The sequence below is a fragment of the Euwallacea fornicatus genome, chromosome 23, assembly GCF_040115645.1.
Source record: "Euwallacea fornicatus isolate EFF26 chromosome 23, ASM4011564v1, whole genome shotgun sequence".
NCBI lineage: Eukaryota > Metazoa > Arthropoda > Insecta > Coleoptera > Curculionidae > Euwallacea > Euwallacea fornicatus.
In genome coordinates, this window is record NC_089563.1 from 718,273 (window position 1) to 743,018 (window position 24,746).

The 24,746-nt window shown below is 36.0% G+C and overlaps 1 protein-coding gene across 1 annotated transcript in view; it reads right to left on the bottom strand.

Annotated features, from left to right (window-relative positions):
* Nucleotides 1–24,746, bottom strand: part of mthl1 (methuselah-like 1) — a 95,265-nt gene that overhangs the window by 19,736 nt on the left and 50,783 nt on the right. Inside the window, exon 4 of the mRNA XM_066295772.1 lies at nucleotides 743–927. Coding sequence (XP_066151869.1) covers nucleotides 743–927 — 185 coding nt within the window. The remainder of the gene's footprint in view (nucleotides 1–742; nucleotides 928–24,746) is intronic.

Below are 24,746 nucleotides of genomic sequence, written 5' to 3' on the forward strand. Positions count from 1 at the left end.
GGAATTTGTTTGCCGTGCCAGTGCACGAATTTCATGAATGTCACTTGTCAATAACGGCATTACAGGAATTTGATGTTTTAAGCAATGTCGCCGATCATTTTACTTCTCATTACACAATCATTTGAACGTAACCACTTCAATGATGAGGAAAATGCATGGGATCATTTACTGCGTGATAAACCGAATCAAAATTTTTAGACGTAGGTGAGTGAAGTGAAGTAACGCATCAATTTTTCACAACGCAGGCATTTGCAGTGTAAGTTAACTGTTGTGCAAAATGTCCCTGAATGTAGGCAACTCGTGATACCTCTAGAGCTTTAAACGCGTTTAGGTATTCTCAAAAGTTTAGATTTTTCCAGACACTCTCGTGGGCTACGTTCCTCACACTATTCCAGGTGAGTTTAAATCCAAAATAATTGGGATAATCATAATCAAATCTAGCGAGCTAATATAAAGTGTTCCTGAATACGGACAACCTTTTAAATTTCTCTTCTGCTGGTGGAAGGTTATGTGCTAAAATGAGTATGTTTACTTCAAAGTCTTTTTACAGTTTCTGCTTCAATAGCTTTCTAAGCTAATATCGTGCAAGAGAAACTGGGTTATCTTCACATGTGTTATGCGTAACCAAACATTGAAACAGCTAACTACGAGTTAACAGTAAATTATTTGTCAACAATAATATTTCTATATATATTCTATGAAGAATAACGTTGAAAAAATAAAATTATTGAAAGATACTTACCAGCAAACCAACACTTGTTTAAGGCAAACCTTGGACCCAAGAAACTGCCGTCACTAGAACTAGGGGTTAAATCAGCTAATATTCCCACGAATACAATTATGAATGGTACTCCCCATGCGTAAGCCTCATATAGGTACAAACGCAGTCGCTCTTGGCTCTTTTCAGTGCTTTGAGGCCTTAAGTCCCTGCAAAGAAAAATAGTTTTTACTAAATATGATTGGAACATGTAATGTTCTTAGACACCGATAAAACGTATCACTTTTTGGCTCGAATTAAGTAATTTAAACTCAAGATACCTATACTCTTTTGACTGCGATTAGAATTTTAGCATTAAATAATGATACAGGATGCCCCAAAAAGTGGGTACAAATGGGTATAGTATCCTAGCGGATAAATGAATAGTGATTCACTTAAACCTACCTTCCATAAAAGTGGCTTGTTTCAGTTTAAAAATGTCTGTTTCAATCTAGCTGATAGGGCCTGTACCTTACCGACATATAAAAAGACACTTTTCTTATCTATGTCGATGGCTTCAATATTTTCACGAATTCTGATCATCTGGGCTCTTCTACATTAAAGATGTATTCTCCCGAAAAACAGCCTTTTAGTCAACGATTTTCGAGATATTTTCCATTAAGTCAATTCGTGCATTTTCAATTTTTTGTTAGTATATATTTCGTTCTCTAGGTGCCCCATTCACCAGGTAAAAAGTGAAAATGATGGTTTGCTAATCTCAATTTCCTCTGAGATACGTCTGATGCTAGTCGGTGACTGGATCCTCCAGTACTCGCATGAAGATTTTACCTTCTCGATTCACAGTGAAAATTTTTGGTCTTCCATTATCCGGTTTCAAATGAATTGGACAAGTCTCACCCAGTTTGCCGCAAAGTGTTATATCCTTGGCAGTGCACCGCAATATTGAATTGGAAATTACTCCTTCGCAGTTCGTTTCAGAATATTGATAAAAAAAAAGTTCGATCGATTTTTTGTTCTTCGGTGAGGCACAGGTCGCATTATAAATGAATTTGTCGTACAAAACAAGCAGGTTTTTTATAAAGCAGCTTTAACCCAGTCCTTCTATTGTTTTCCATCTGGTATCCAATACTCATACCATCATTTTTTCTAGGATACCCCGTATAAAAACGTACACGCTTCACTTATGGGTCGATTTCAATTTAATATTTCCCAGAACCACCTATATCTTCAGTGAAGCCTGACCAAGGTGAGCTTTTAATGCGTCCAGAGTTACAGTGATGGTAATCGATTCTCCTGCGATCTACGAGTTTCTTAAAAAGTCGATGTACCCAAAAAGAGAAACAATAAAAGAATGAAATTACTGAATCGGAACGATGCCGATGGCGTGAGATGATTTCAGACGTTCATAACTCGGGCATAAAGCGGCTCCGAAGAAACGGAAGAACGATCGATCAAGCTATTTCTTTATTTTTTTACGTGGGCAATTTGCCACGGATTGGAATTGCGACTAATGTGGTTTTCATCAAGGCAGAAGGAAACGTGACTTAATTATGATTTTGAACTGAAGAAAGCCGCAGGGAGTCCCATAAGTTATGGACAATAAGATTGAAAAATTATGGATGTGAAGAACTTGATTTATAAGAACTAACACCCACTAGATAAACGTATTCAACATTGGAAAAGTAGTGCACTTTAGACGACCCAAAAGAAAAATGGCCTGGATTGGATATTGACAAGGTTTATCTCGGAGATTTTATTGAAATTATATGGTGCCATTAAGTAGGACCAGGTTCTGCTACTGTATTTTATTCAATTTTACTGTGGTAAATAAGACGCCGGCGATTGTTCCTACCAAATATCATTGGTGCAAATAGGCTACGTGAGTTGATAAGATGTTATAAAATTTATTATAAAAGTGTTTACTGGTTTCTCTAGATGATAATTTTACATTCATACACAATATTTTGGGTCACGAAATTCATTAGCTTTGAGGGTCTATGACTCAAACATGTTTTCAACAGTTTCCAAATTGATTTCACAAGTGCTTTCTTCATGGTTTCAGTTAGTCTAGTTGGGATGATTAAATATTTGAAAATTCACCAGTTTTGTCGAATTGTATTTTCTGAAGCGTTTCCCGGTGCCCTCCCCCTTCAAGCTTAAGTATATGGAAGTCGGACCAAAGATCAGGAAAATAAAATGAAGAAATTCCATTGAATTAAGCATAAATTGAAACGTGCAGAATGTTGTTTGCAATTTATGGATGATCCACTGCGATTTCTCCAGCAGCGCGTTGGGGTGGATTTCCCTCAAGGAATAGCAACGAAGCGACTCCTTTTAAACTTACATTAATTTTATTCCTTATTTTCGACTACAGAATCTCACTTCCATTCTTATGTGAAATGCATACTAAAGTTAAAAAAAGAAATGATCATTTTTAGGTATGAACTGGACCAAGCTCGACTGAATCTACGTTTTACGGACGATCAGCTTTAGGCACGTAAAATATGGGTTTGAAGACCGCTATACTTGACATAGGCCTTGCCACGTGCTTGCAAATACATAAACAAATACCTCGCCAATACGAAAACAAGTATCAATCCACCTGCAGGAAATAAAAAAATCGTACAGTAACAGTACAGTAACACCTCCACTAGCGTATTATTACGTAAACGTTAGTCACGACAAATTGTATCACACAATAGCCATATTAGCCATCCAGCCTAGACTTTGCACGTACCGGTATAAGAATCCGTTATAACGACATCTAACGTTAATAAGAAACCATAATTTCACCGTAGTAACCTCAGTCTGTATATATGCTCAAGAAGTAATTGAACATGTAGACAAATATTGTATCGAACATTATAATGATAACTTTCTGTCCTCGAGAGCTGAAAGGCCAAAGTTACGAGATAATATCTACTGCATATGAGAGAGTACGTAGATTCCAATTATTGATTATCGTCGGGAATGATTTAGCTATAAATATTATAGATTGGACGATTATGATCTTATAATGAGAGAAAAGATCTTAATGTGTTCCAATAAGCAGAGGTCAGAAAATTTACTTGCTCTTCCCGTAGGGCCATCAATCAATAATTAAAGTGATTACGTACCTAATTGATAGTATACTTAAGCTAGATTTCGCACATTGATAATGACATGTTAATCAATTTTAATCGACGAGCATAAATCAATCAAACTGAAAAAACTTTAATCTGTGCAAGACATGATGTTCGAATCAATTTTATTCTTCCTTGGGGGCTGATCAAGGAAAGTAGGCATGCAGTCATTGACCGAGCCAGTGGGTTCACCACCACTTCTTGAGCAATTGCAGCCTGCAAGTGTATCTGCGGTGGGTATTGTTTTAATCTGTTGCAAATGCTACATATAATGCTCCTAATTAACTTGATTGAGATGCAATGATGGCGCCGATTTTTAAATGGTGCATGTCAGAGTCGAGACGAGACAAGCGACGAGCTCCTTCATGGAAACCTTCCATCAAGAATTTAAGAATCTTCATATAAAACCGTTACCTTTAACGACATTATAAATTCGCCCATTATACGGGGTGTTCCCTAAACATACCGACCAATGCTCGGAGGAGGCGAGCTTATAAAAACAAATGTTTAAATTGAATAACATTAGGTCCGAAATACAGTGCGAGACATAGAAAAAAGAAAATTATATTATTTAAATAATTTTTGGTATGCATATTTGTATTTGGGAGCACAAAAAACGATTAAAGTTTCGGCCATATTTGTTAATGTATTTACGAGATATTAGGAATTTCATTTATTTTTTTTATCATAAAAATGGCAATAAAGCATCAACAATATGATTGCAAAAGATCATTTATTGGTGTTTAGTGTACTTAGAAAGTGCTTTTAGATTAATCAAATACGTCTAGACGCAGAATGCAGCGAAATTTTCATCAATTGAGCGAGTTTGAGAGAGGCCGAATTTAGGGGTCTACGAGATTCGGTCGATCATTTGGGGGAATCGCCACTGGCTTGAAGCGTAATGTAATCATTATAATAAGATGTTGTCAGGCGTGGTTCTCAGAAGATCAAACAGACAGAAGGAGAGGTACTGGACGATTCCGAAGAACTACAAAACACAAAAATACCGCTTTCGAATGATGGCCTTAAAAAGAGAGGTTCGTCTCGTCGAGGACGCTGGCGGCTCAGTAGTTTTCTGAGTAAAGAGGACCCATTGGGATCCGAATCCTTTATCACCGGATAAAAAGTTTCGGTCTGATTTTTTACCATCCCCATCTTGTGTTACCCCTCAGCTTAAGTTATCGTCAAAATTGACTGCGGTGGGGCAGAGAACGGATATATTGGAATCTGGAATAGGATAATATCACATTTAGTGAGGAATCCAGATTCTGTTTGGCTATACATGATGGTTGGGCAACAGTAAGGAGAAGACGGGGGTGAACGACGGGATCCTCAGTTTACAATACAGAGGCTCGTCTATTAGACTGTTGTGGTGATGGTTTGAGATGCCATTGCATATGGTAGCAGATCACCTTTACTTTTCATTAAAGGCAGTACGATAACCCTACAATATATCCAAGAAGTTCTGGAACCTCATTTCGTGCCTTATCTGAGAACTCCCGTTAACACACTTTTCTAGCAAGACAATGCATGACCACATGTGGCTAGAATGACTATGGCCTTCTTTCAACAAAATACAATCAATTTGCTACTTTGGCCACCTCGATCTTTAGATCTCTCACCGATTAAACGTGTATGAGATATTGTAGGTAGAAGGTTGCATAGTTTGCCCTATCGACCGTAAATCGTAGCGGCATTATGTCATGTTGTCCGGTTAACCTGGATTGAGATCCTCAAGAGGACTTCAATCGTCTCATTAGATCCATGCGTAGACGTGTACAGGGATGTATAAGACACAGCGGATGACCCACAAACTACTATTAATTTTTTTAGTTTTTAACAATTAAATTTGTTAAATTTTTAATGCATTATTTGCTTTAGCGAAAAACACTTGCCTACCAAAAATTATTGAAACAAAACCATTTTTACGGGGTGTTTTCTTTTCTATGTCACGCAGCATACATAGTGTTTAATTTTTCTAAAATATTTTTTTAAGACATATTGCAAACACGATTTGGGATAAGGATGTGAAATTAGGGATACACTCTGGCGGAATAAACGCGCAAGTTCTGGAGCAGGTAGAATATTTCCACCTACGCCAGTGGTGTCTATGTAGCCTTTTAATGGGAAAAATTGTACGCCACTGACACGAATGTTTTAACATGAATATATATTTCATCAATTCGTAATAAAAATTGCCTCTTAGTGTCTTGTTCTTCAAGTATCTTTCTTCAAGGTAAAAAGTTATTTCTCATTCCTGAGCCCACCAAAAAACCGGTACACGAGTAGGTTTGCAAGTGCAATTTTTTACAAATTCTTTAGGAGAAATCAATTTAATTTTCTTTTAGTAAAGGTAGAGGACATAAAGGCAAACATGTGTGAAACACGCCTGATCGCAAAGTAATAGTCCTCTTGCATAGTGTGGTTCCGTTGAATTCTGAGCCATTTGCACATGTAGAAATGTTTCTATGCGTCACGGTGCTGCACCATAGTCAAGTCACTTGTTTTGTCATTGTCACGGAGACCCAATGTAATTCAACGTGTATAATTTGTAACATTTAAAAAATATTTAAAAAATGAAATCAAACGCTCTGTCTCTTGGAAACGAAGCGTAATGCGACATAGCTTTATTCAATCTACATATTTGTATTTATGAATTCTACATTTTCTAAAAGTTCGTCGGTTTGTTTCCGAAACCCCCTGTATCCCCAAGACTACTAAATAACATTGACTAACTCCAACTAAAAGATAATATAATAGCGGTAGCCATAAGTCGAAAGAGACTATCAATATAGTGCTAAGAACATCTATTTAGAAACATTGCTTTGCTTTTAGCATTCTGAAAATACTTGCTGTCAATATCTCCTCCTAGCTAAAACAGCAAACTTACATTATAAATAATGTAAGTGCAATTGCTTCCGTCATAAACACTTTCTCGAACAAAGAGAAAAATTCCTGAAACTCATTCAGCAAAGTTTGAATGAGCGTCAAAATTCCTTTAACGTTTCAAAGGACGTAAATGTCTCGAATTAACACGTAGCAGATGTTAACGGCGATTTTTTATATGTTATTTACACCTATCTGTCAAACAGGATGTTAAATTTGAGGTTGCCCATTAATTTATTTGAAATAATATCGATTTAAAAATCTAACACTCTATTTACGAAAATAAACAGCGTCGGATCGCCCGGATGGAAAATCATAATTAAGTAGAAGTGTTATTGTAAAATGTTCCAGGAAACCATTTTGGAAAGTTATTAATTATATACACACAAGTTTACCAGCAGAAAGGTAATTGGGGAAGTTTCGGTAAATTTTTAACAGACGATAACGTTAGGTATACAGTGGTGGAAAAAAGTATGGAAACTTTAATATATTAACATTTTTCTATAATATATTTAGTTGAAATTGAAGCCTTTAATGTCTTAAAGGTAAATAAGTTTCTACATAAACAAATATGAAATTCCATTCTAAAAATAATTTTATTATTGTCAATATTTTTAACAAAAACAAAAACGTGCTGGAAAAAAGTATGGAAACTATTCATAAACAGGTTTATTTTTCTCGTAACTGTGTACGATCTTCCAAAAATACGGTTTATTTCAATTGAATCTTGTTTCAATAATGCCCAAAAGAGCATATTTCTCGTTTGACTTGAAACAAAAAGTTTTAGATTTATATCAAATGAAGAAGAAAAAAAGTGAAATTGCAAGATCTCTTCTGATTAGTAAAAGTGCTGTGACGAAGATAATAGCCAAATTTAAGAAGCTGGGCAGTGTAGAAAACTTGCCCAAGACTGGTCGTCCCCGTAAAACCACCCCAGAAATTGATAAGGCGGTATTAAGGATTTCAAAATAAGATCCAAGAAAATCCGCTAGACAAATTACTGCTGAAATTTCCTATCAGTTTGATATTCAAGTAACCAGCAGAACGATACAAAATAGATTAATTAGTGGAGGACTTCATGGACGTGTTGCAGTAAAAAAACCATTATTATCCAACAAGAATTGAAAGGCTCGAAGGCTGTTTGCGAGGAGTCGTCTGCATTGGAGCAAACAACAATGGAATACGGTCTTTTGGAGCGATGAGAGCAAGTTCTGTTTCTTCGAATCTGATAGAAGACAATATGTATGGCGTCCCACAGGTGCTAGATTTAAAGCAAAATATCAAATTCCCACCGTGAAGCATGGAGGTGGTAATGTCCAAGTTTGGGGTTGTTTTTCGAGATCTGGCCTTGGGCCGATCGTTCTAATTGAAGGGCGTATGGATCGATTTCAATATAAAGACGTTCTAGAGAACAAAATGTTACCGTTTACAAAAGAAGAAATGCCGATTAGATGGGTTTTTCACCAGGTCAATGATCCCAAGCATTCTGCAAAGATAATAAAAGAATGGTTTTTGCAGAAAAATATTACCAAACTTGAATGGCCATCTCAGTCTCCAGATCTGAACCCAATTGAACACTTGTGGAATATTTTGGATCAACGGATTCGAACCCATTCAAATATTAAAAATTTGAAAGAACTCTTCGAAATAATTAAATTGGAATGGTCTAAAATTAATAGATTATATGCCCAAACGAAGCCAAGCAGTTCTAGATGCTAATGGTTACTCAACAAAATATTAATAACTTTTTTGTTGTAAATGTGTTCTTAAAACGTAAAAGTTTCCATACTTTTTCCATGTAAATTTTGAATTTATTTTCTACAGGGAGTACTTGCGAATGAAAATTTTAATTTTATTTGTTTAAATAAATGAGCAATATATTTAGTTTATATTTCAAATAATGGTTCTTGTCTATATTCATTAACGTCTAATTTAAATGCAAAATTCAAAAGTTTTCATTCTTTTTTCCACCACTGTATGTTAAAAATATTGAAAACTTACGGGCAAATATGTATTTTATAAAAAGAATATGAAAATTTAATTTAAAAAAAAGTCTTTTAAGTACGAGAATAGTCTCAGAAGTTCCCGACCTAACGTATAGAAGTAGATTTTTGGTTAAAAATGTGCCCATATTGCAAAGACCTAACCTTAAAAAACCTATATCTAAAGTTTGAGGGTGCTACGTTGGTTTGTGTCTGTTTTTGAGCCGTTCTTAGAGATTTTGTGAACATGGAAAAAATTGGTCATCGATGAATGATTCAATATACTTTCATTTGGGAGGCCTTAATCCGCCCAAAATCAAAGCGAAGCTAGACTGCCCTTTCGGAGAATCTTGTCCTTCGTTAAAAACTGTAAAATTTTGGGTGGTAGAGTTTATACCCGGTAGTGCGAGCTGCTAAGACGAACTCCGCAGTGGTCGCCCCAATGACACACTCCAGATTTGACCACCACGGTAATTGTGGTGAAAAGCCACAAAATTAACCTGGAAGATAGGAAAGTTCTGTAACTCGCATTTCGAGTGAACAATTGGATATGCGAAAGCTGACCGCAAGATTAACAAAAACAGCGTTTTAAGAATGCTTCAAGGAAGTTCTTGGCAAAGTTTCGCAGAAATAAATCCGAGTATTTATATCGATTGATAGCCATGGATGAGACATGGTTCCATCATTTAACATCTGAAACGGAAGAGCAATCACAACGATGGGTCCAACTGGGAGAATCGGCTCCGAAGAAAGCGAAAAACGTTCTATCTACAGGAAAGGTGATCGCGTCAATTTTTTGGGGTGTACGTGGGGTCATTTTTAATAACTATCCGCCCTAAAGGAAAAATAACAAAAGGAAAATATTATACAAATTTACTGCAGGATTTGAGCGAATAGAAAAAAGAAAGTTTTTATTTCATCGAGACAACGCACCTGTCCTCACTTTCACCATCGCGATGGCCAAAATCAATTATTTTGGTTTCGACTTTTTCGTCACCCACCTTATTCGCCAGATTTAGCCCCCTCGGATTATTTTCTATTTCCAAACTTAAAATTTAAAAAATGCCTCGGTAGAAAGATATTTGCCAATATTGGAGAGGTGGGATTTGAGGCTGATGCCTATTTTTGAAACATCGAACGTTCTTACTATAAACAGAGCATAGAACATCAGTGCGAAAAGCGCGCCGATCTCAGAAGAGACTATCTTCAGAAGTAATGTAATGTTTTCCAAATTTGTTTTTCTTCAAGTGTTAGGTCGGGTACCTCTGGGACTATCCTCGTACCAAATTTTCGTGGAGCATTTAAACCGATTTGAATACAATATCATGTTTAACTTTCAAGAGATATTGAAATGAACGGATCCGGTTTCATTCAATCCCGATGCAATCATCGACCAATCAGCAGCATTTTTTCGTTTCATAGGATATTCTATTCGAAAAAAAACACTCAAAACGAACTTTATATCTCACAAAAACGTGGAGAATAAAGCGGTTTTTTTTTGGACATCTAAATTACAAGTTCCAACCTAACAATCTTGACTAACACCCAAAAAATCCAGTAAAATAAATTATTTTTTAACACGCTTAGCTCCTAAACCTTGAATTTACTAAAAATACCTGAAAATTGTGTTTTTGTCCCGAATGAGAAAGCAATTTAGCTGCGTGATATTTTTCCGAAGAGGAGAGCGCTTTACACCTTCTGAGTCTTGTTTCAAACTGGTGGTGCAACTATCGTTACAAGTGCACTTTGGAACATGGACCACATCAATAGGCCTATGATAATTTTCATCGAAGAGCTGGCTTATGTAGAGTCGGATGATCCTGAACCTGGCTCTAGATCGGGAATTAGCTGTCTGAAATCGCGATTGAAGCTGCAAAGATCGCCACTTGATGTGGGAGAGATCACAGTTTATTGTGATGTTTCAGCTATCGAAGTACCTCACTACGTTTTTGTTTCCTCCAGAGAACGCATCTTCGATGGCACACACAATATCTCACACGGAAGTAAAGCGACAACGGGTAAGAATATACCAATTGGTCATTGAGCAAGAACTTCTTTTGCAATGTCACAGAAATCACGTACAAAAACACATGAAAACTTTCGTGCCAGATTCTCTTCCCATCCACGTCCATTTTGATTCAATTGAACCATTGCCGCCATTACCCGGGTTTCGTTGTCGCCGAATTTGAATTTCATATAAAATTCTCGAACACTTTGCCCATTTAATCGTCTCCATATCTCCTCCCATGTCCGTACTGAAGACGAGTACTGTTAGGGTTGCATCCAGTGAATCGCTAATGAATTTTTTTAACCCGCAATAACATCGAGGGTGTGGACCAAAACAGCTCATCAATCTTTCTCTGCGGTTCATTAAAAGAGATTGATGGCAAAATTTTTATTCTTTTTAAACTGGAATATGTATGTTATAAATTACTTATAAAATACCGAATAATTATCTCTCATCGTTCTTTATATTTTTGCGATCGACTGGTACTTATAATAAATATTATAAATTATTCACCCTAGTTGAATAAGGTTTACTTAATATTCGGTTATGAAATTATTTGGTTCGGTGTGAATGATTCATTCTTCAGTTATGATCGCAATAAAAACGTTGAAGCCGATAGGAAAGGTTCCTGGAGGTGCCGCACTGGCAACCCAAAATTTGTAAACCGTTCTGCTTGTTTTTGTGAGAATAGTGACGTGTAGCATTTATCGCGTGTAAAAATATTAATTTTAAATCGCAAAACTGGACTTTTACACAGTTCGTCACCAAAATGCAGTTAAAAATTTGCAGTTTATTCTGTAAAATCGTCATTTAGTGGGTTGTTCGATAATTAATGTCGTATTTTTTATGTTTTTTCAAAGTGGACATATACAGGGTGAGTCGGGAGGATCGTGCCAAACTTCAGGAGCGTGTTGTACATGAAAAATAAATGTAAAAAACTCAAATGTTGTCATCCGATTTTCGTTTGTTTGCAAGTTATAGCGTAAATAAAATTAAAACATAAAGATTAAGCAACATTTAAACGAAACGTTTCCTGGACGTTGGATTGGTTGTGGTGGCCCTATTAGTTGGCCTCCAAGGTCTCCAGACCTCACACCACTAAACTATTGTTTGTGGGGTTGGTTTAAAACTGAAGTGTACAGAGTAAAAGTGGACACTCAAGATGCACTAATTCAACGCATTAGAAATGCTGCAGCTGCTATTAAAGAAAGACATGAAACAATCAGGAGCGTAACGAATGCTTTTCATACACGAAGCCGAAAATGTTTAGAAGTTAATGGCAATATTTTTTAACATTTACTATGATATCCAAACGTTAATTTATGGAATTTCTTATGAAATTTATAATTTTTTTTTATTTTATGTTTTAATTTTATTTACGCTATAACTTGTAAACAAACGAAAATCGGATAACAACATTTGAGTTTTTTTACATTTATTTTTCATGTACAACACGCTCCTGAAGTTTGGCACGATCTTCCCGACTCACCCTGTATTAATAATAAATATTAATCAATGATGTAGTGGCCATCTTGGTGGATGACCTTTTGCCATCTTTCGGCGAGTTGGAAAATTCCGCGTTCGAAAAAGTCTTGATTTTTAGAAGTAAAAATTGATTTAACTCATTTTTAACGGCTTGATCAGAATCGAAATTTTTACCATTCAAATGATTTTGAAGAGATCGAAACAAATCTCTGATAATCTGATGGGGCCAAGTCAGGGCTATATGGTGGATGAAGTATCAGTTCCCAATTTAGTTCCAATTGACGCGTTATTTAAGACGTATGGGGTCTAGCGTTATCATGATGGAACAGGACCCCTTTGCGATTGGCGAGTTCAGGAAGTTTTTTTTTTATTTCTTTGTTTAATTTCGATAGCTGATGACAGTAAACATTCGAATCAACAGTTTGGTTTCTCGGAAGCAGTTCAAAATAAAGAATACCCTTGTAGTCCAACCACACAGATAGCAAAATCTTCTTTTGATGAATATTGGCTTTGGACGTCGATTGCGCAGGTTTATCTTATTTGGTCCATGATCGTTTTCGGACTACGTTATCGTAGACAATCCATTTTTCATCACCCGTTATGACTCTTTTTAGAAGTGGGTCGTTTTGGTTACGATTCAGCAAAGAATCGCATATGTTAATGCGTTTGGTGAGGTGAATTTCCTTCAATTCGTGAGGAACCCAAACATCCAATTTGCTAACGTACCCAAGTTTTTTTAAATGCAGAGAAACGGTTGAATTCGATATGTTCAACTTTTCTCGAGTTGTCATACGCCGATTAGCTTCGATTAAGGCCTTTATTTTATCGTTATCAATGGTAATTGGGCGTCCAGTGTGTGGGGCATCTTGGACATTAAAATTTCCGGAACGAAAGCGAGAAAACCGACGCTGCCACTGGCGTTCAGTAAGGCAGTTCTCACCATAAACTTCACACAATTTCTTCTGAGCTTGTACCGCATTTTTGCCCTTTCGAAAGTAAAATAATAAAATGTGTCGATAATGCTCACTTTGATTCTCCATCTTCAACTTAAATTTTAAACAACTTTGTGTTTACTAATCGCGTTCAATTTTCGATCGCAAAAAGTCTAAAACATAACCTTTAAAATGGCATATGATAATATAAGCGACGAGATCACTATTACTCGATATGTATAAATTGAGCCATCTATGAGAATAAAACGACATTAATTATCGAACAACTCAATAGCTTTTTTTTGTGAATTTGCATCAACTCAATCCTCAAAAAAGGAAACGAGGATTTTCAAAATATTTTCGCTTTCCCGACGTGTCCTACGCATGCGAAGTTGATACGGACCTATCAGTAGGATTTTATGTTAGAATCAGGATATGCTAAAGCAATTGATCTACGGAGCTCGGTAAAACAAGTTTTAGTGTCTTATTTGTTGTGCGGCAAAATTTACGTAGGAAATAACCGTAGCTAAACTGAGAATTTTCGCAAAAACAACCCAATTATTTTCTCTTAAAAGAAGATCTGTGCGAGAAAGTATGATGTAAACACCATCTTTATTACGTCCCGAAGTTCGTTTATAGGCGTCTATTTTTTCCAACCTGTTTATGTGATTCCTCTTATTAATTAAGTATACACTTTTAGAAGGCGAGCAGTATATATTTTATAGAGATTAATAGGCGGAGAGTGAAATTTATGTGCGTTTTTATATCAGAATTTATACTCAATTTTGTTATTCTCTTCTGCTGGTTCATTTATAATTCTAAGCGATGAAACGCAGCAGTTTAATTGTTTATTTTGCTCTCCACGGGGCGTAGGCTGTCTCCAGAAAAAAATCTATTTTCATCGTGCAGAAGTCCAGGTATGATAACCAATAATATCACATCCAGGAGCTTGTGTCGTTTATTTATAAAGTAAAAAAATATTTCTGTAAAGGTCTTACGGCAATTCGAAATCCTGCACATGTGCAAACGTTTACGTAGAGAAGAGAAAATAATTGAAAACTCAAAATTGATGCACAAAAATAAACTTGGCCTTAAACGAGCATTACAATATTTATCAGCACGACATGAATTTATTCGTTATGTGCAAATATAGAAACATCTTTGAGAACTAACTCTAAACATGCTCAAACACCGATTTATCTTAAGCAGTTACTCGTTGCCGCATTAGCGATTTACCTATCTTTTATCATGGGTTCAAGCATCTCAAGTTTTATGTGGCATACGTGTCCTGAAATAATGAAAGCACCTACGCACATCTCCGTGGGAAAAGACACCAAACCCCAAATCTTTGAAGTTGCTTTTAAGATCAGAAATTACTTTTTTTTGTGGGAAGTAGATGGGTATTTAAATGCTCTATTATGTGGGAAATAACGCCATAACCCAAACGAAAGTGGGTCCATTATTTTGGGCGAATAATGTATTTTTCATATAATGACTAAAATAAACATCATTTAGCTGATGCCCCATTTTCCTGACTTTATTGCAGTTTAATGAGCACTTTCGGTTCTAAGAAGAGGCATTTTCTGTAATGTATGCCTCATTATTTTTGCGTGGAGCAAAAAATTGCTACACATTAAGGCAGCCGCAATTAGGTTGTTTTATATATGATTAATATTAACTTTTTATCAAGAACTTCCTTTCGCAATAAATTATTACGGTGCATTCCTTGATTAACAAGTGTCAGTGACAAAAACTGGTCGTCACAAAAATCGTTATCAAGACCTCCAGGAAGATAAAAATTTTAAATTTTTGAAGAATTCTGAAAAAACAATTTCTTTCGTTCACAAAAAATATTGCATTTACTAAATGAAATCGGAATGCAGGTGATAATTAACATTAGCAATCTCTGAGGATTAAAAGAAGCGCAACAAACATGCTTAAGATTATTACGTTTAATTAAAATCAGCAATGTCCATCTTGTAATGAGAATGGCATGGTGTTTCTTTTTTTTTTCAAGATTGAAAGGTAAAATTTTTCGAAGAAGAGCTTCTTCCTATGCCCTAGGAATGGCAGTGGTACGGTGTTGATTGGAATATAGAAGACAGTTCAAATAACAGCAAGAAACTATTCATTCCAAGGAACTAGCTAAAATGCTGACTATGGAAGTTGAATTAGGGTGGAAAAAATGTATTAGTTTAAGCATGGTGAATGGTGGTCGAAAGTTCTCTTCTGAAAATCCCAATTCAGTCATCGTCGTGTCAATTCCAAAAGCGGCCCTCCTTTCTGAAACAGGGTATATCAATCTTTTCTGAGAATTTCGTTTCCCCAACGGCACAAATTAACCCTGAATCTATGGTTACAGAGAACTCAATGTGACATCACGGCCATATTCTTTGACCTGGGAAGGGGAACGTTCTCGGGCAATGCCGCACTGGGGAATCCCGGTCTGATCTGATCCGAAATGGATCAATGTAACTTTACGAATCGACCATTCTCAAAGAAGCGTAATATACACAAAAGTGCATATGTTATAATTAATGAAAATCAACGTGTGACTTCGTTGTAGTAAGCATAGTTAGTCTATGATCAAGGAAGAGCTCAACCTCGAACACATAGAAAGAAACTAAACACTGAAAAATATCATATAGAGTAGTCGCTGACACAAAAATGGCGTTGGAGCCTTTAGGAAAAGTCTTCTGACACGAGGTATTATTTTCTACGTGGATACGGTCACGGAAATCGGTATGATAACCAAGGGAAAACACTACCGTTAACTTCAACAATTGTTTGTCTGAGATCAAAATGATTGCATTTTACACGCAACTTGGGCACGAACTCAAGGTTAAGATTAAACTAAGAGAAAAACGTGGGTAACTAATTACCTGTTGGCTCAAATCCCAAACTGTTTCTGAGCTTGCGAAAACTCTGGAGAAAATGAACAGGTTTTGGTGTCCGATCTCTTAATTCTGATTGACTAATCAAAACACTGATTAGTTGGTTCCCACGAATTTGGCGTTTTAGTCTAAATGATTTTCATGTAAGCTTTAAAAGTTGTTTGCAATTAACATATCAACACATTGGCTCTGCGAAGGGCATCAACGTCAACGTTTATAAGCTGCGTGTGTATTGCTTCCCAGATATTCTCACGGTCAAACCAGAACAACCCTTAAGTTGGACAATTTATGGATTTTAATCTTGAGGTTTCCTGTTACACAGCGTGTTCCTGAAAAGCCTGTACGAAGCTCTATCAGGTAGAGTACAATTTAAAATAATTCGATTTAATTCAACTTGCCTCAGTCGAAAAGTTGATAATAACCAGGGCATGGGGTGTCAATGGTGAAAAAATGAATCACATTTTCTTTGATGCGCCTCCATTTCTACGAACTAACTTCAAGAAATTTTGCATTCGAGAATTTCTTGAGATGAGAAATTCAAATTTGTCGACGATTTCAGTGTGGGGAGTACCACAAGTGGCTATATCGATACCTTTAAATCGCCAAAACTTTGAGTTTCAGGACATGTAGACCTAGATGTAAGTAAAATATGACGAGTTGAGTGGGTATCCAACAATAGAATAAAAAAAGAGTGGGTTAAATTAGGTAGAATGATCACCAATCATTTGAGTATTTCAGACATTTTAAGCATCCAGTTTCCATATACAGCCTTGGTCAAATATATTGAGCACCCTATTTGTCTTATGGTTAGAGAAAGATTATAATAAAAAACTAATATTGTTAATAAATACATAATTTATCGACAAAATGAACAAACGAATACCACAAATTTTTGTTGAATGAATTTCGTTTTTGGTGAATCATTTGTTTCTGAATAGTGTGAATCTGAATTTCGCTGAAAATGCATCTTTTGTATTAGGGTGAAGTTTTTTTTGAAAGAGATCAATTTTTACAGTTTCCTGTGAATAATGCCTAAAACAAGTGAACTAAATCTGCAAAAAATGAGTGCAAATCCATGTTATCTGCGAGCAAAGATACTCTTAAGTTAAAATTGCCAAGGACTTGAAAAACTGCAAAGCTAGAAAAAAGCCTTCGCTGACAAAAACCAATATGGACACCTGCGCCTTAAAATGCAAAAATTCAACTTTTAAGCAAGTAAAATCGAAGTATATTCAGGGGAAGTTCATCGTTTTTAAAGAGTAAACATTTTATGATTACCTGAAATTACTAATCCCTTGTAATCCTTATCTTTATCATTAAACAGATATTTGGAACCCCAGGGGAGCTACTACGTCAGGCGGCGCAAAGGAGAGAAATACAACCCTTATCGTATTGTGATTATGGTAAGAAACGGCGGTGATAGCGTGATGATGTGGGGGTGCATGGCAACGTCGGAAGTGGGCAAACTAGTGATTTGTGAAGGGCGCATGAATTCCGTAAAATGCAAAAATGTTTTCGAATCAGCCCCTGCACTCTCAATTTGGGACCTTTTTGGTGACACAAACACGGAAGAACTACCGTTTCAACAGGACAACGTGCCATGCCACAAATCGAAGCATACAATGAAGTGGTGAGAGGAAATCATATCTCTCTTCTACGATGGTGTGCACAGTTCCTCGATGTCAACCCCATCGACACTTGTGAAATTTATTAAAGAGAAAAATACGAAACCATATAATAACTTTTAAAAATCACTTAAAAAGCGTGCTGCAATAAGAGTGGGGAGCGATTTCCTCAGACGAGTATAAAAAGCTTGTAGACACCATGCCTGACCGCATACCGCTGTAATGAGGGCTAAGGGTGGTGCCACAAAATATAAATTTTTTTTAAATATAAAACTTTGTAATTTTTGCCAATAAAAATAGTCCCATTTGAATTTACCTGGTAGTAAACCAGATACCTGTTGCTAATAGGGGTGCTCAATACATTTGGCCCAGGCTGTACATTAGTTAGGTGTAAATTTTTGTTTTTTCAACTTTTTTCTAAATTCTCAAAACAGTGATAAATGCAGCAGCAAATTTTGACAAGGGTTGTCGTCCAAGACCTTAGTGAGGGATGAATGTGATTGTCAGAGGGTTTCATCTCAGGATAAACTGCAATTCTGCAGTTCCTATAACTCTTACTTGTTTGGGAGCCGAATAAATGAAAAAGTAAGCAATTTACCTCAAGAATGCGGAAAATATTTACCATTTACAAAGTCCCTCCTTTTTGGGGTTGATCCTTCAACTTGCGCAATTTCACCATAACTCGTGATGAAACGAGTAATCAAACTAAATTAACCTATTCCCAATTTATCCAGAATCAACATTTACTCAGACTCTGTTTCGGAAGTTGCTAAATCGAATCGTAAACTTCATTATATTTATTCAGTGTATGAAAAATCGAAACTGATTAATGGGAAATAAATTTGGTATTTAAATGTTTATTGCTCAGAACTTTGGGTAAACAGTTGTAAACTTTAAACTGCAACGTGACTAAAATGTAGAATGGCATTTCTGCTTCTGTATATTGTCCTAATTTAGATTCATGAAGATAACTAAATTCTGGAAGGAAAGGTGCGAACACTGGACATTTATGTCCCTATTTAACGTGATATTCCGCCTTAATGTGTGAGTAATAAAACGTAATAAATTTCTTCAAACTTACGCCTAATTTGAGCCGTCGTCGCCTCGTTCCAGTCGTTATTTTCATGTATTTAACCAATCGTCACTTAACTCTCGACTTGTGGTTAAAATTCATGACGTTTAGTAATGTAGCGGTTTACAATTATGGTTTTTGGGTCGAGAAAAACAATTAATCTTAGTTACCGTGATATATGAAAAGTTGATACCGCGATTAATCAATGAAGTTATTTTTTACACAAAGCCTTTCGGATAAACTGTAAGTAGGCAGACAAAGAATTTGCATTCGTCAAACTAATGTCATTCCAGCGCTGGTAGATACCAAAGGAAATATCCAGGTTTAAAAGCAGAATTTCACAAATGTGGAAAATTTCGAGAACAGCATAGTTATCTGTCCAGTTGACAGCTACTCTCCGGAATTTTTGAAAATTTCTCAGCGCGGGAAAATTTCGGAGCAAAATTTTCGGTAAATTTTGGAGCAATTTGCAAAAATCAGTGGTACTGTCAGTTTTCATTTCATGTCGTGTTTATAATTAACTTTGATCCTTATAAGATCAGCTTTTTCTCCATTAAAAGATCAAAGGATTTCAGAGGGTTACGTTTGCTTGAAAATCCGCTTGCGAGGATTATTTTGGATTTTAATCATCGCTTCTCAGAAGACCTATTGACGCTCATAAGACTAATTGATGCTGACTTTTCAATAAATGTTTACCGTGTCTTATTTTGTGACAGCTAAGCCGCAAAACGCACAGCAAAGACAAGATAAGACAAGGGAGGACTAAGATAAAAAGCTTTTTTGACAGATATTGAGAGTAATATGACATCGTGTATGAAATCCCGAGTCTGCAGTTATACCGGTGAGTCTACTGTCTCGCTGGAAGTCTCGATGCAAAAGGTTGTGGTTGACTATCATTTAAACACCTTTGAATAAGTCAAACCGCACTTAAATAATAAAAATTGCAATACCATTTCCCATGATTTTATCTAGACAAGGGGGTCACACGACTCTTAAGATACCAAAATATTCCGCTTATCCGCGAACCGCATCTTTAATATACCAGCTGCGATTCCGCTCGCACCATGAATACCACTTACCAGAATCAATAAAAAAAAATATCATAAACACCCGAGAGCTCCCATAGAGGCGTCATTAGGTCCGGCAAAATGGCCGTTTAGATTGAAAGTGAGATAATGGCGGCCGTTTTAACGCATTTCACATTGTTCACATCGAGAACGCACAAAGAAGTGCCAGTTTGGTTGGTACTCGTTAACCCTGGTCGTTAGCTTGTGTGTAAGCAATTTTCAAGTAATAAAATAAATTCAATTAATGCCAGAGTTTATACAATACTCGATACACGTGAGAGATGCTAAAAGATAAAAGGTTCGATTTGCTGAAAATGGTGATGAAAACTTTCTGTTGAAGAGGAAGGATGAGAGATAATGATAACTCAAGCCTTTAAGTAAGGATAGAAGCAACAATATTGTGGTCATGTTTAATGGTACGACGTGGAAGATTTCCTAAATTAATTGTTCGTCGAAGGTTCGCTTCTTGTACGTCTTCAGACGTATTTTGCTCAACCTTTGATGTTATAATTAAGAATTTTCGTTTTGAAGAGGCGAAAGAGAATAGGAGAGAAGTGGCTTGTTAAGTTATTGTCAGTATAATTATTTTTCAAAAGGCGAAATCAGTAAAAGAGGTTAAATTGGTAGAGATAGGTAGAGGTCGGGGATATACGTTGGAGTCGTGACAGATTGCTGTGTCTTTATGAATCTATTCGCTTCTTTTACACCTGTTTAATGTCAAATTGAAAGCGTTTTTACTATGGTATAATTTATGTTAAGATTCAAATTGAACGATTCAAAATTGATCAAGCATCAAAAACAGTGATCCTGAATGGCAAGGAAATATTACAATATGAGGCTGAACATTTACATGGCATCAGACCATCGGCAGTAACGTCAACGGGCATAAAACCGCACTCTTTTATACATAAAAAAGCAAATGCTGTACCGTTGTACATTTTTTATTCTATCAACGTATCTTATGGCTGTCTTGTAACAGCAACTAAAATGTCTTGGCTTATTTAAACTGCTCAGCATTTGTTGCAGAAAAATAGCAATAAATTGAATTTTTTCTTAATTTAGGTTTTCACATGAAGCTTTTAAAATCGTTCAAAGGGTCGAAAGAGGTACGAAGTTGGTGCCAATCTGATAATAAATAGATCAGCGAATTCAAGTCGCTCATCAGAACGGGTTTTTTCCTTTTTTCTGTTTGACTTACAGTCAGCGGCAAAAGTGAGTGCACACTTAAAAGTTGTACAATTTATCTCGTAGTAAAAAGTATTTAAAAGAACTTATTTAAAATTATGAATACGGTAGAATGTTCGTTCTATTGCATTCATAATTACCACTTAAAAACATGTTTACATACAATTGGCAACAAGGTAGACTTTGGTGAATCACAGGACTCCATAAAATACGATGCAAAAATGAGTACACAGTCTGTTCATTAGAGATCAGTTAGAGCTAAGTGGCATGCAGTGAAGAAGTAATCCGTACGATTTGTTAATTGTTTGGCTGTTACTACAATATCCAATAAGTAACAACATAGCAAAACGTAAGGAAAATCATAAAAGAACTGAAATATCAGAAGATTTACGCAAACTTATAGTAACATTGCGGCAAGAGGGCAAGTCTTTTCGGAAAATTGGAAATATAGTGAAGAGACATTACAGAACTAAAAAAAAAAATTTGAGATAAGTATGAAGCTACGGGTAGTGTGCGCAATAAACCTCGTTCTGGACGTCCATGGAAATTAACACCTCTTGATATACGCGATATAACAAGGACGGTTAAAAAAAATCCTAAAACCAGTGCAGTTCAATTAGCCGCGGATATATCAGAACAGAAGGGGTCTTCTATAAATGTTAGTACTATTCGGCGAGCACTCAATTACCAATGTTTCCATGGTCGTATACCCCGTAAAGAGCCAGCTATTAGTGCTAAAAATCAAACCCTCAGAGTGGCCTTTGCAGAAAAATACTTATCAGAACCACTAGAATTTTGGAACACGATTCTTTTTACAGATGAAAGCAAATTTGAGATATTTGGTCAAAAAAAGAGATCAAAAATATGGCGAACGAAAAATTCTGAGCTGGATCCCAAAAATCTTTTGAGCGCCATCAAACACGGGGGTGGTTCCGTATGGCAGCCTCTGGTGTGGGGCAGTTGGTTTTTATTGACAAAATAATGGATAAAACAATATATATGAATATCCTAAAAGCTAATTTACAGCCCAGTATTGTCAAATTAGGTTTACAGGGGTCATGGGTATTTCAGCAAGATAATGACCCCAAGCACACTGCCCATGTGGTCAAGGAATGGTTATTATACAACGTTCCAAAACAACTCCATACTCCACCCCAGTCTCCAGATCTCAATCCCATTGAGAATCTGTGGGAAATATTGGACAGGAAGGTGCGTTCTAAACAAATTACAAGTGCAACTTCTCTCAAAACTGCACTACTTGAGGCATGGGATGCAATTTTGCCTACTGTTACACAAAATTTAATTAATTCTATGCCCAAACGATTAAGAGCTATCATCAAGGCCAATGGTGGACCAACAAAGTATTTTTATCGTTAATGTTAACAAAATGCATCGGAACACGCCGATTTGTAATATTGTGTACTGACTTTTGCCTCTATTTTAAAGCTCTGTTATAAGGCAATCATCTGTAAATCGATTTGTAATCCATTTAGGTAATTACAATTATTACCATGTTTTTATGTAACCACATATGTACCTATATTTAATGTTTATAAAATATTTTTCATTATTTAGTTTATCTTAAATACATTATTCTTTCAATTTCTATGGTGCGCACTTACTTTTGCCGCTGACTGTATACTACAGGTGGTGTAACTAATTTAGTTTTTTTAGTTGATTCCAAAAGTGGATTTGAGGGTAATTGATCGGTATGTGATCATTTTACCTACTTTAACTTGCCTGTTTTTTTTTATTTCGTTGTCTGTGTTGGTGAATGCTACAAGTAGCATCTATTAGTGTTCAGGTTCTCTTCATGTGTTTAACTAATGACCGATCTCTTGCGTAAACATAAGTGACGGGTGCTAATGTTTATTCATACTTACTGAACAAAAGAGCGCACATCAATTTTTATTAAGTATAATAAATCCACTTTCTTTCATTTTACGCTTCTTTAGTAATGGTCCCTTAGTAACGATGGTGCGTGTGATTTGGTCTGACATACCTGCCATGTAGGACATAAAAAGGTTTGTAATAGGTCTAGTTTGCCCTTAGATTAAAATTAAATTATTTTATAACACCAATTTAAATACCGACATGCCTTTGGTGATGGTAATTTAATCCTGTGAAATTGAAATAATAAACAAACCTCGTTAAATGTACAGAACATATTTATCTGAAGGGTTGCCCTACCATTTACTGGCACATTTAAGAATCGGCAAACTCTGGAACATTGGTCCGAGCAAACATGAGAGCCTGTAGATACCAAAACTTGAAGGACAGAAAGATTTTGAGACGAGTGAAAGAAATAGTTACATCGTAAGCTTAGACACCGAATATACAGGAGATACTACTATGATAAAAAATAACGTGAAATAAGGTGAAAAATTCGGATGAAAATAAGGTGAAAAAATCATGAAATTATTATTTTTATGTAGGTTCGTAGCACTATCTGGGACATTTATGCAAAGTTCCATGTTAATATATTCAATTGCTGCGGAGCTACACGTGTTTTTGTAAAGATACAAAAGTCAGTTTTACGATTTTTTTATGCCTGATTTTGTTGAGCAAAGAATTTGAATTCAAATTTATTTCTCCAATGAATTATCTGCCGCGGAAGCTTTGCAGATGCTACAGAAGGCTCTAGTGATGCGGCTATGCCGCAAAACTTATTTATAAGCGGTACGAAGAGCTTAATATAAGGTCGAGAAGGAGTTCAAGACAAGCGCTGTCCCGGATGACCATCAACATCTACTGATGAAAGCCATATAAAAAAAAAATCTAAGATTTGGTACATCAGAATCCTCGATTGACAATTGAACTCTATGATGGAACAACATTGTAACCGTCAATATTTGCAACTCTGGTATTTCCATGGAACAGCGTTGTATGCGCCTTGAATAGCCCGCCGGAGTAGTACAAAAGGTATAGGAAACGATTTCCTATACCTTTTGTGTTATATTCCATGGAAGTATCGTACTTACATATATTGGTGGTTACAATGTCGTTCTAGCGTAGGGTTCAATTGGAGACCTTGCTGATGCCATGGGCGTTTCACTTGGATCGATTTTAACCATTTTAAAAGATGTTTTGTCGTCTTAAGCGCGTTAAATGTCCATTAGTTCCGAAAACACTCAATTCTTTGGAAGGAAAGAGTCGCGTTTAAACTTATCAAGCAATTATTTTTTTACTACCAGAACGTCATGAAAGGTATCAGTACGGGAGATGTGAGTTACAGGGACTCCCTAAAATATTCGGACCTTGCATTGACTATCTTCTTTTGTGTATAGTAATAATAAAAATAAACAAGTACGAAATGGGACTTTGGTAAATGTTTGGTATTAGTTTTTGCTCACTGACAATGCAAAAATATATTTAACATTAACTAATAATATTAAAAAATAAAAAAAAACAATACATTTTTGGTATGACAAAAATTTTCGGGCATTAAAGTTTCGAACACGTTAACAAACAGTAAAAAAGTGAGGAAGAAATATTAATATTTTGCATGTCTTCCTTGTTGTCTATAACGGCTTAAAGCCCTTTAGGCATGGACAAAACATTTTTTTAAACTAAATTAAAGTCAATTTTGCGCCACTCCTCCATTAAAACTTCTTTTTAGCTCGTTTTTATTTGTTATTGAATGTTGTCTTAATGCAAATCCAACTGTTGCCGCACCTTCTCAATCGGATTAAAATCCAAAGAATGAGCTCGGGCTTCTAGAACTTTTGGACAGTTGTAGAGCATCCATTATTTGACAATTATCGCGTTGT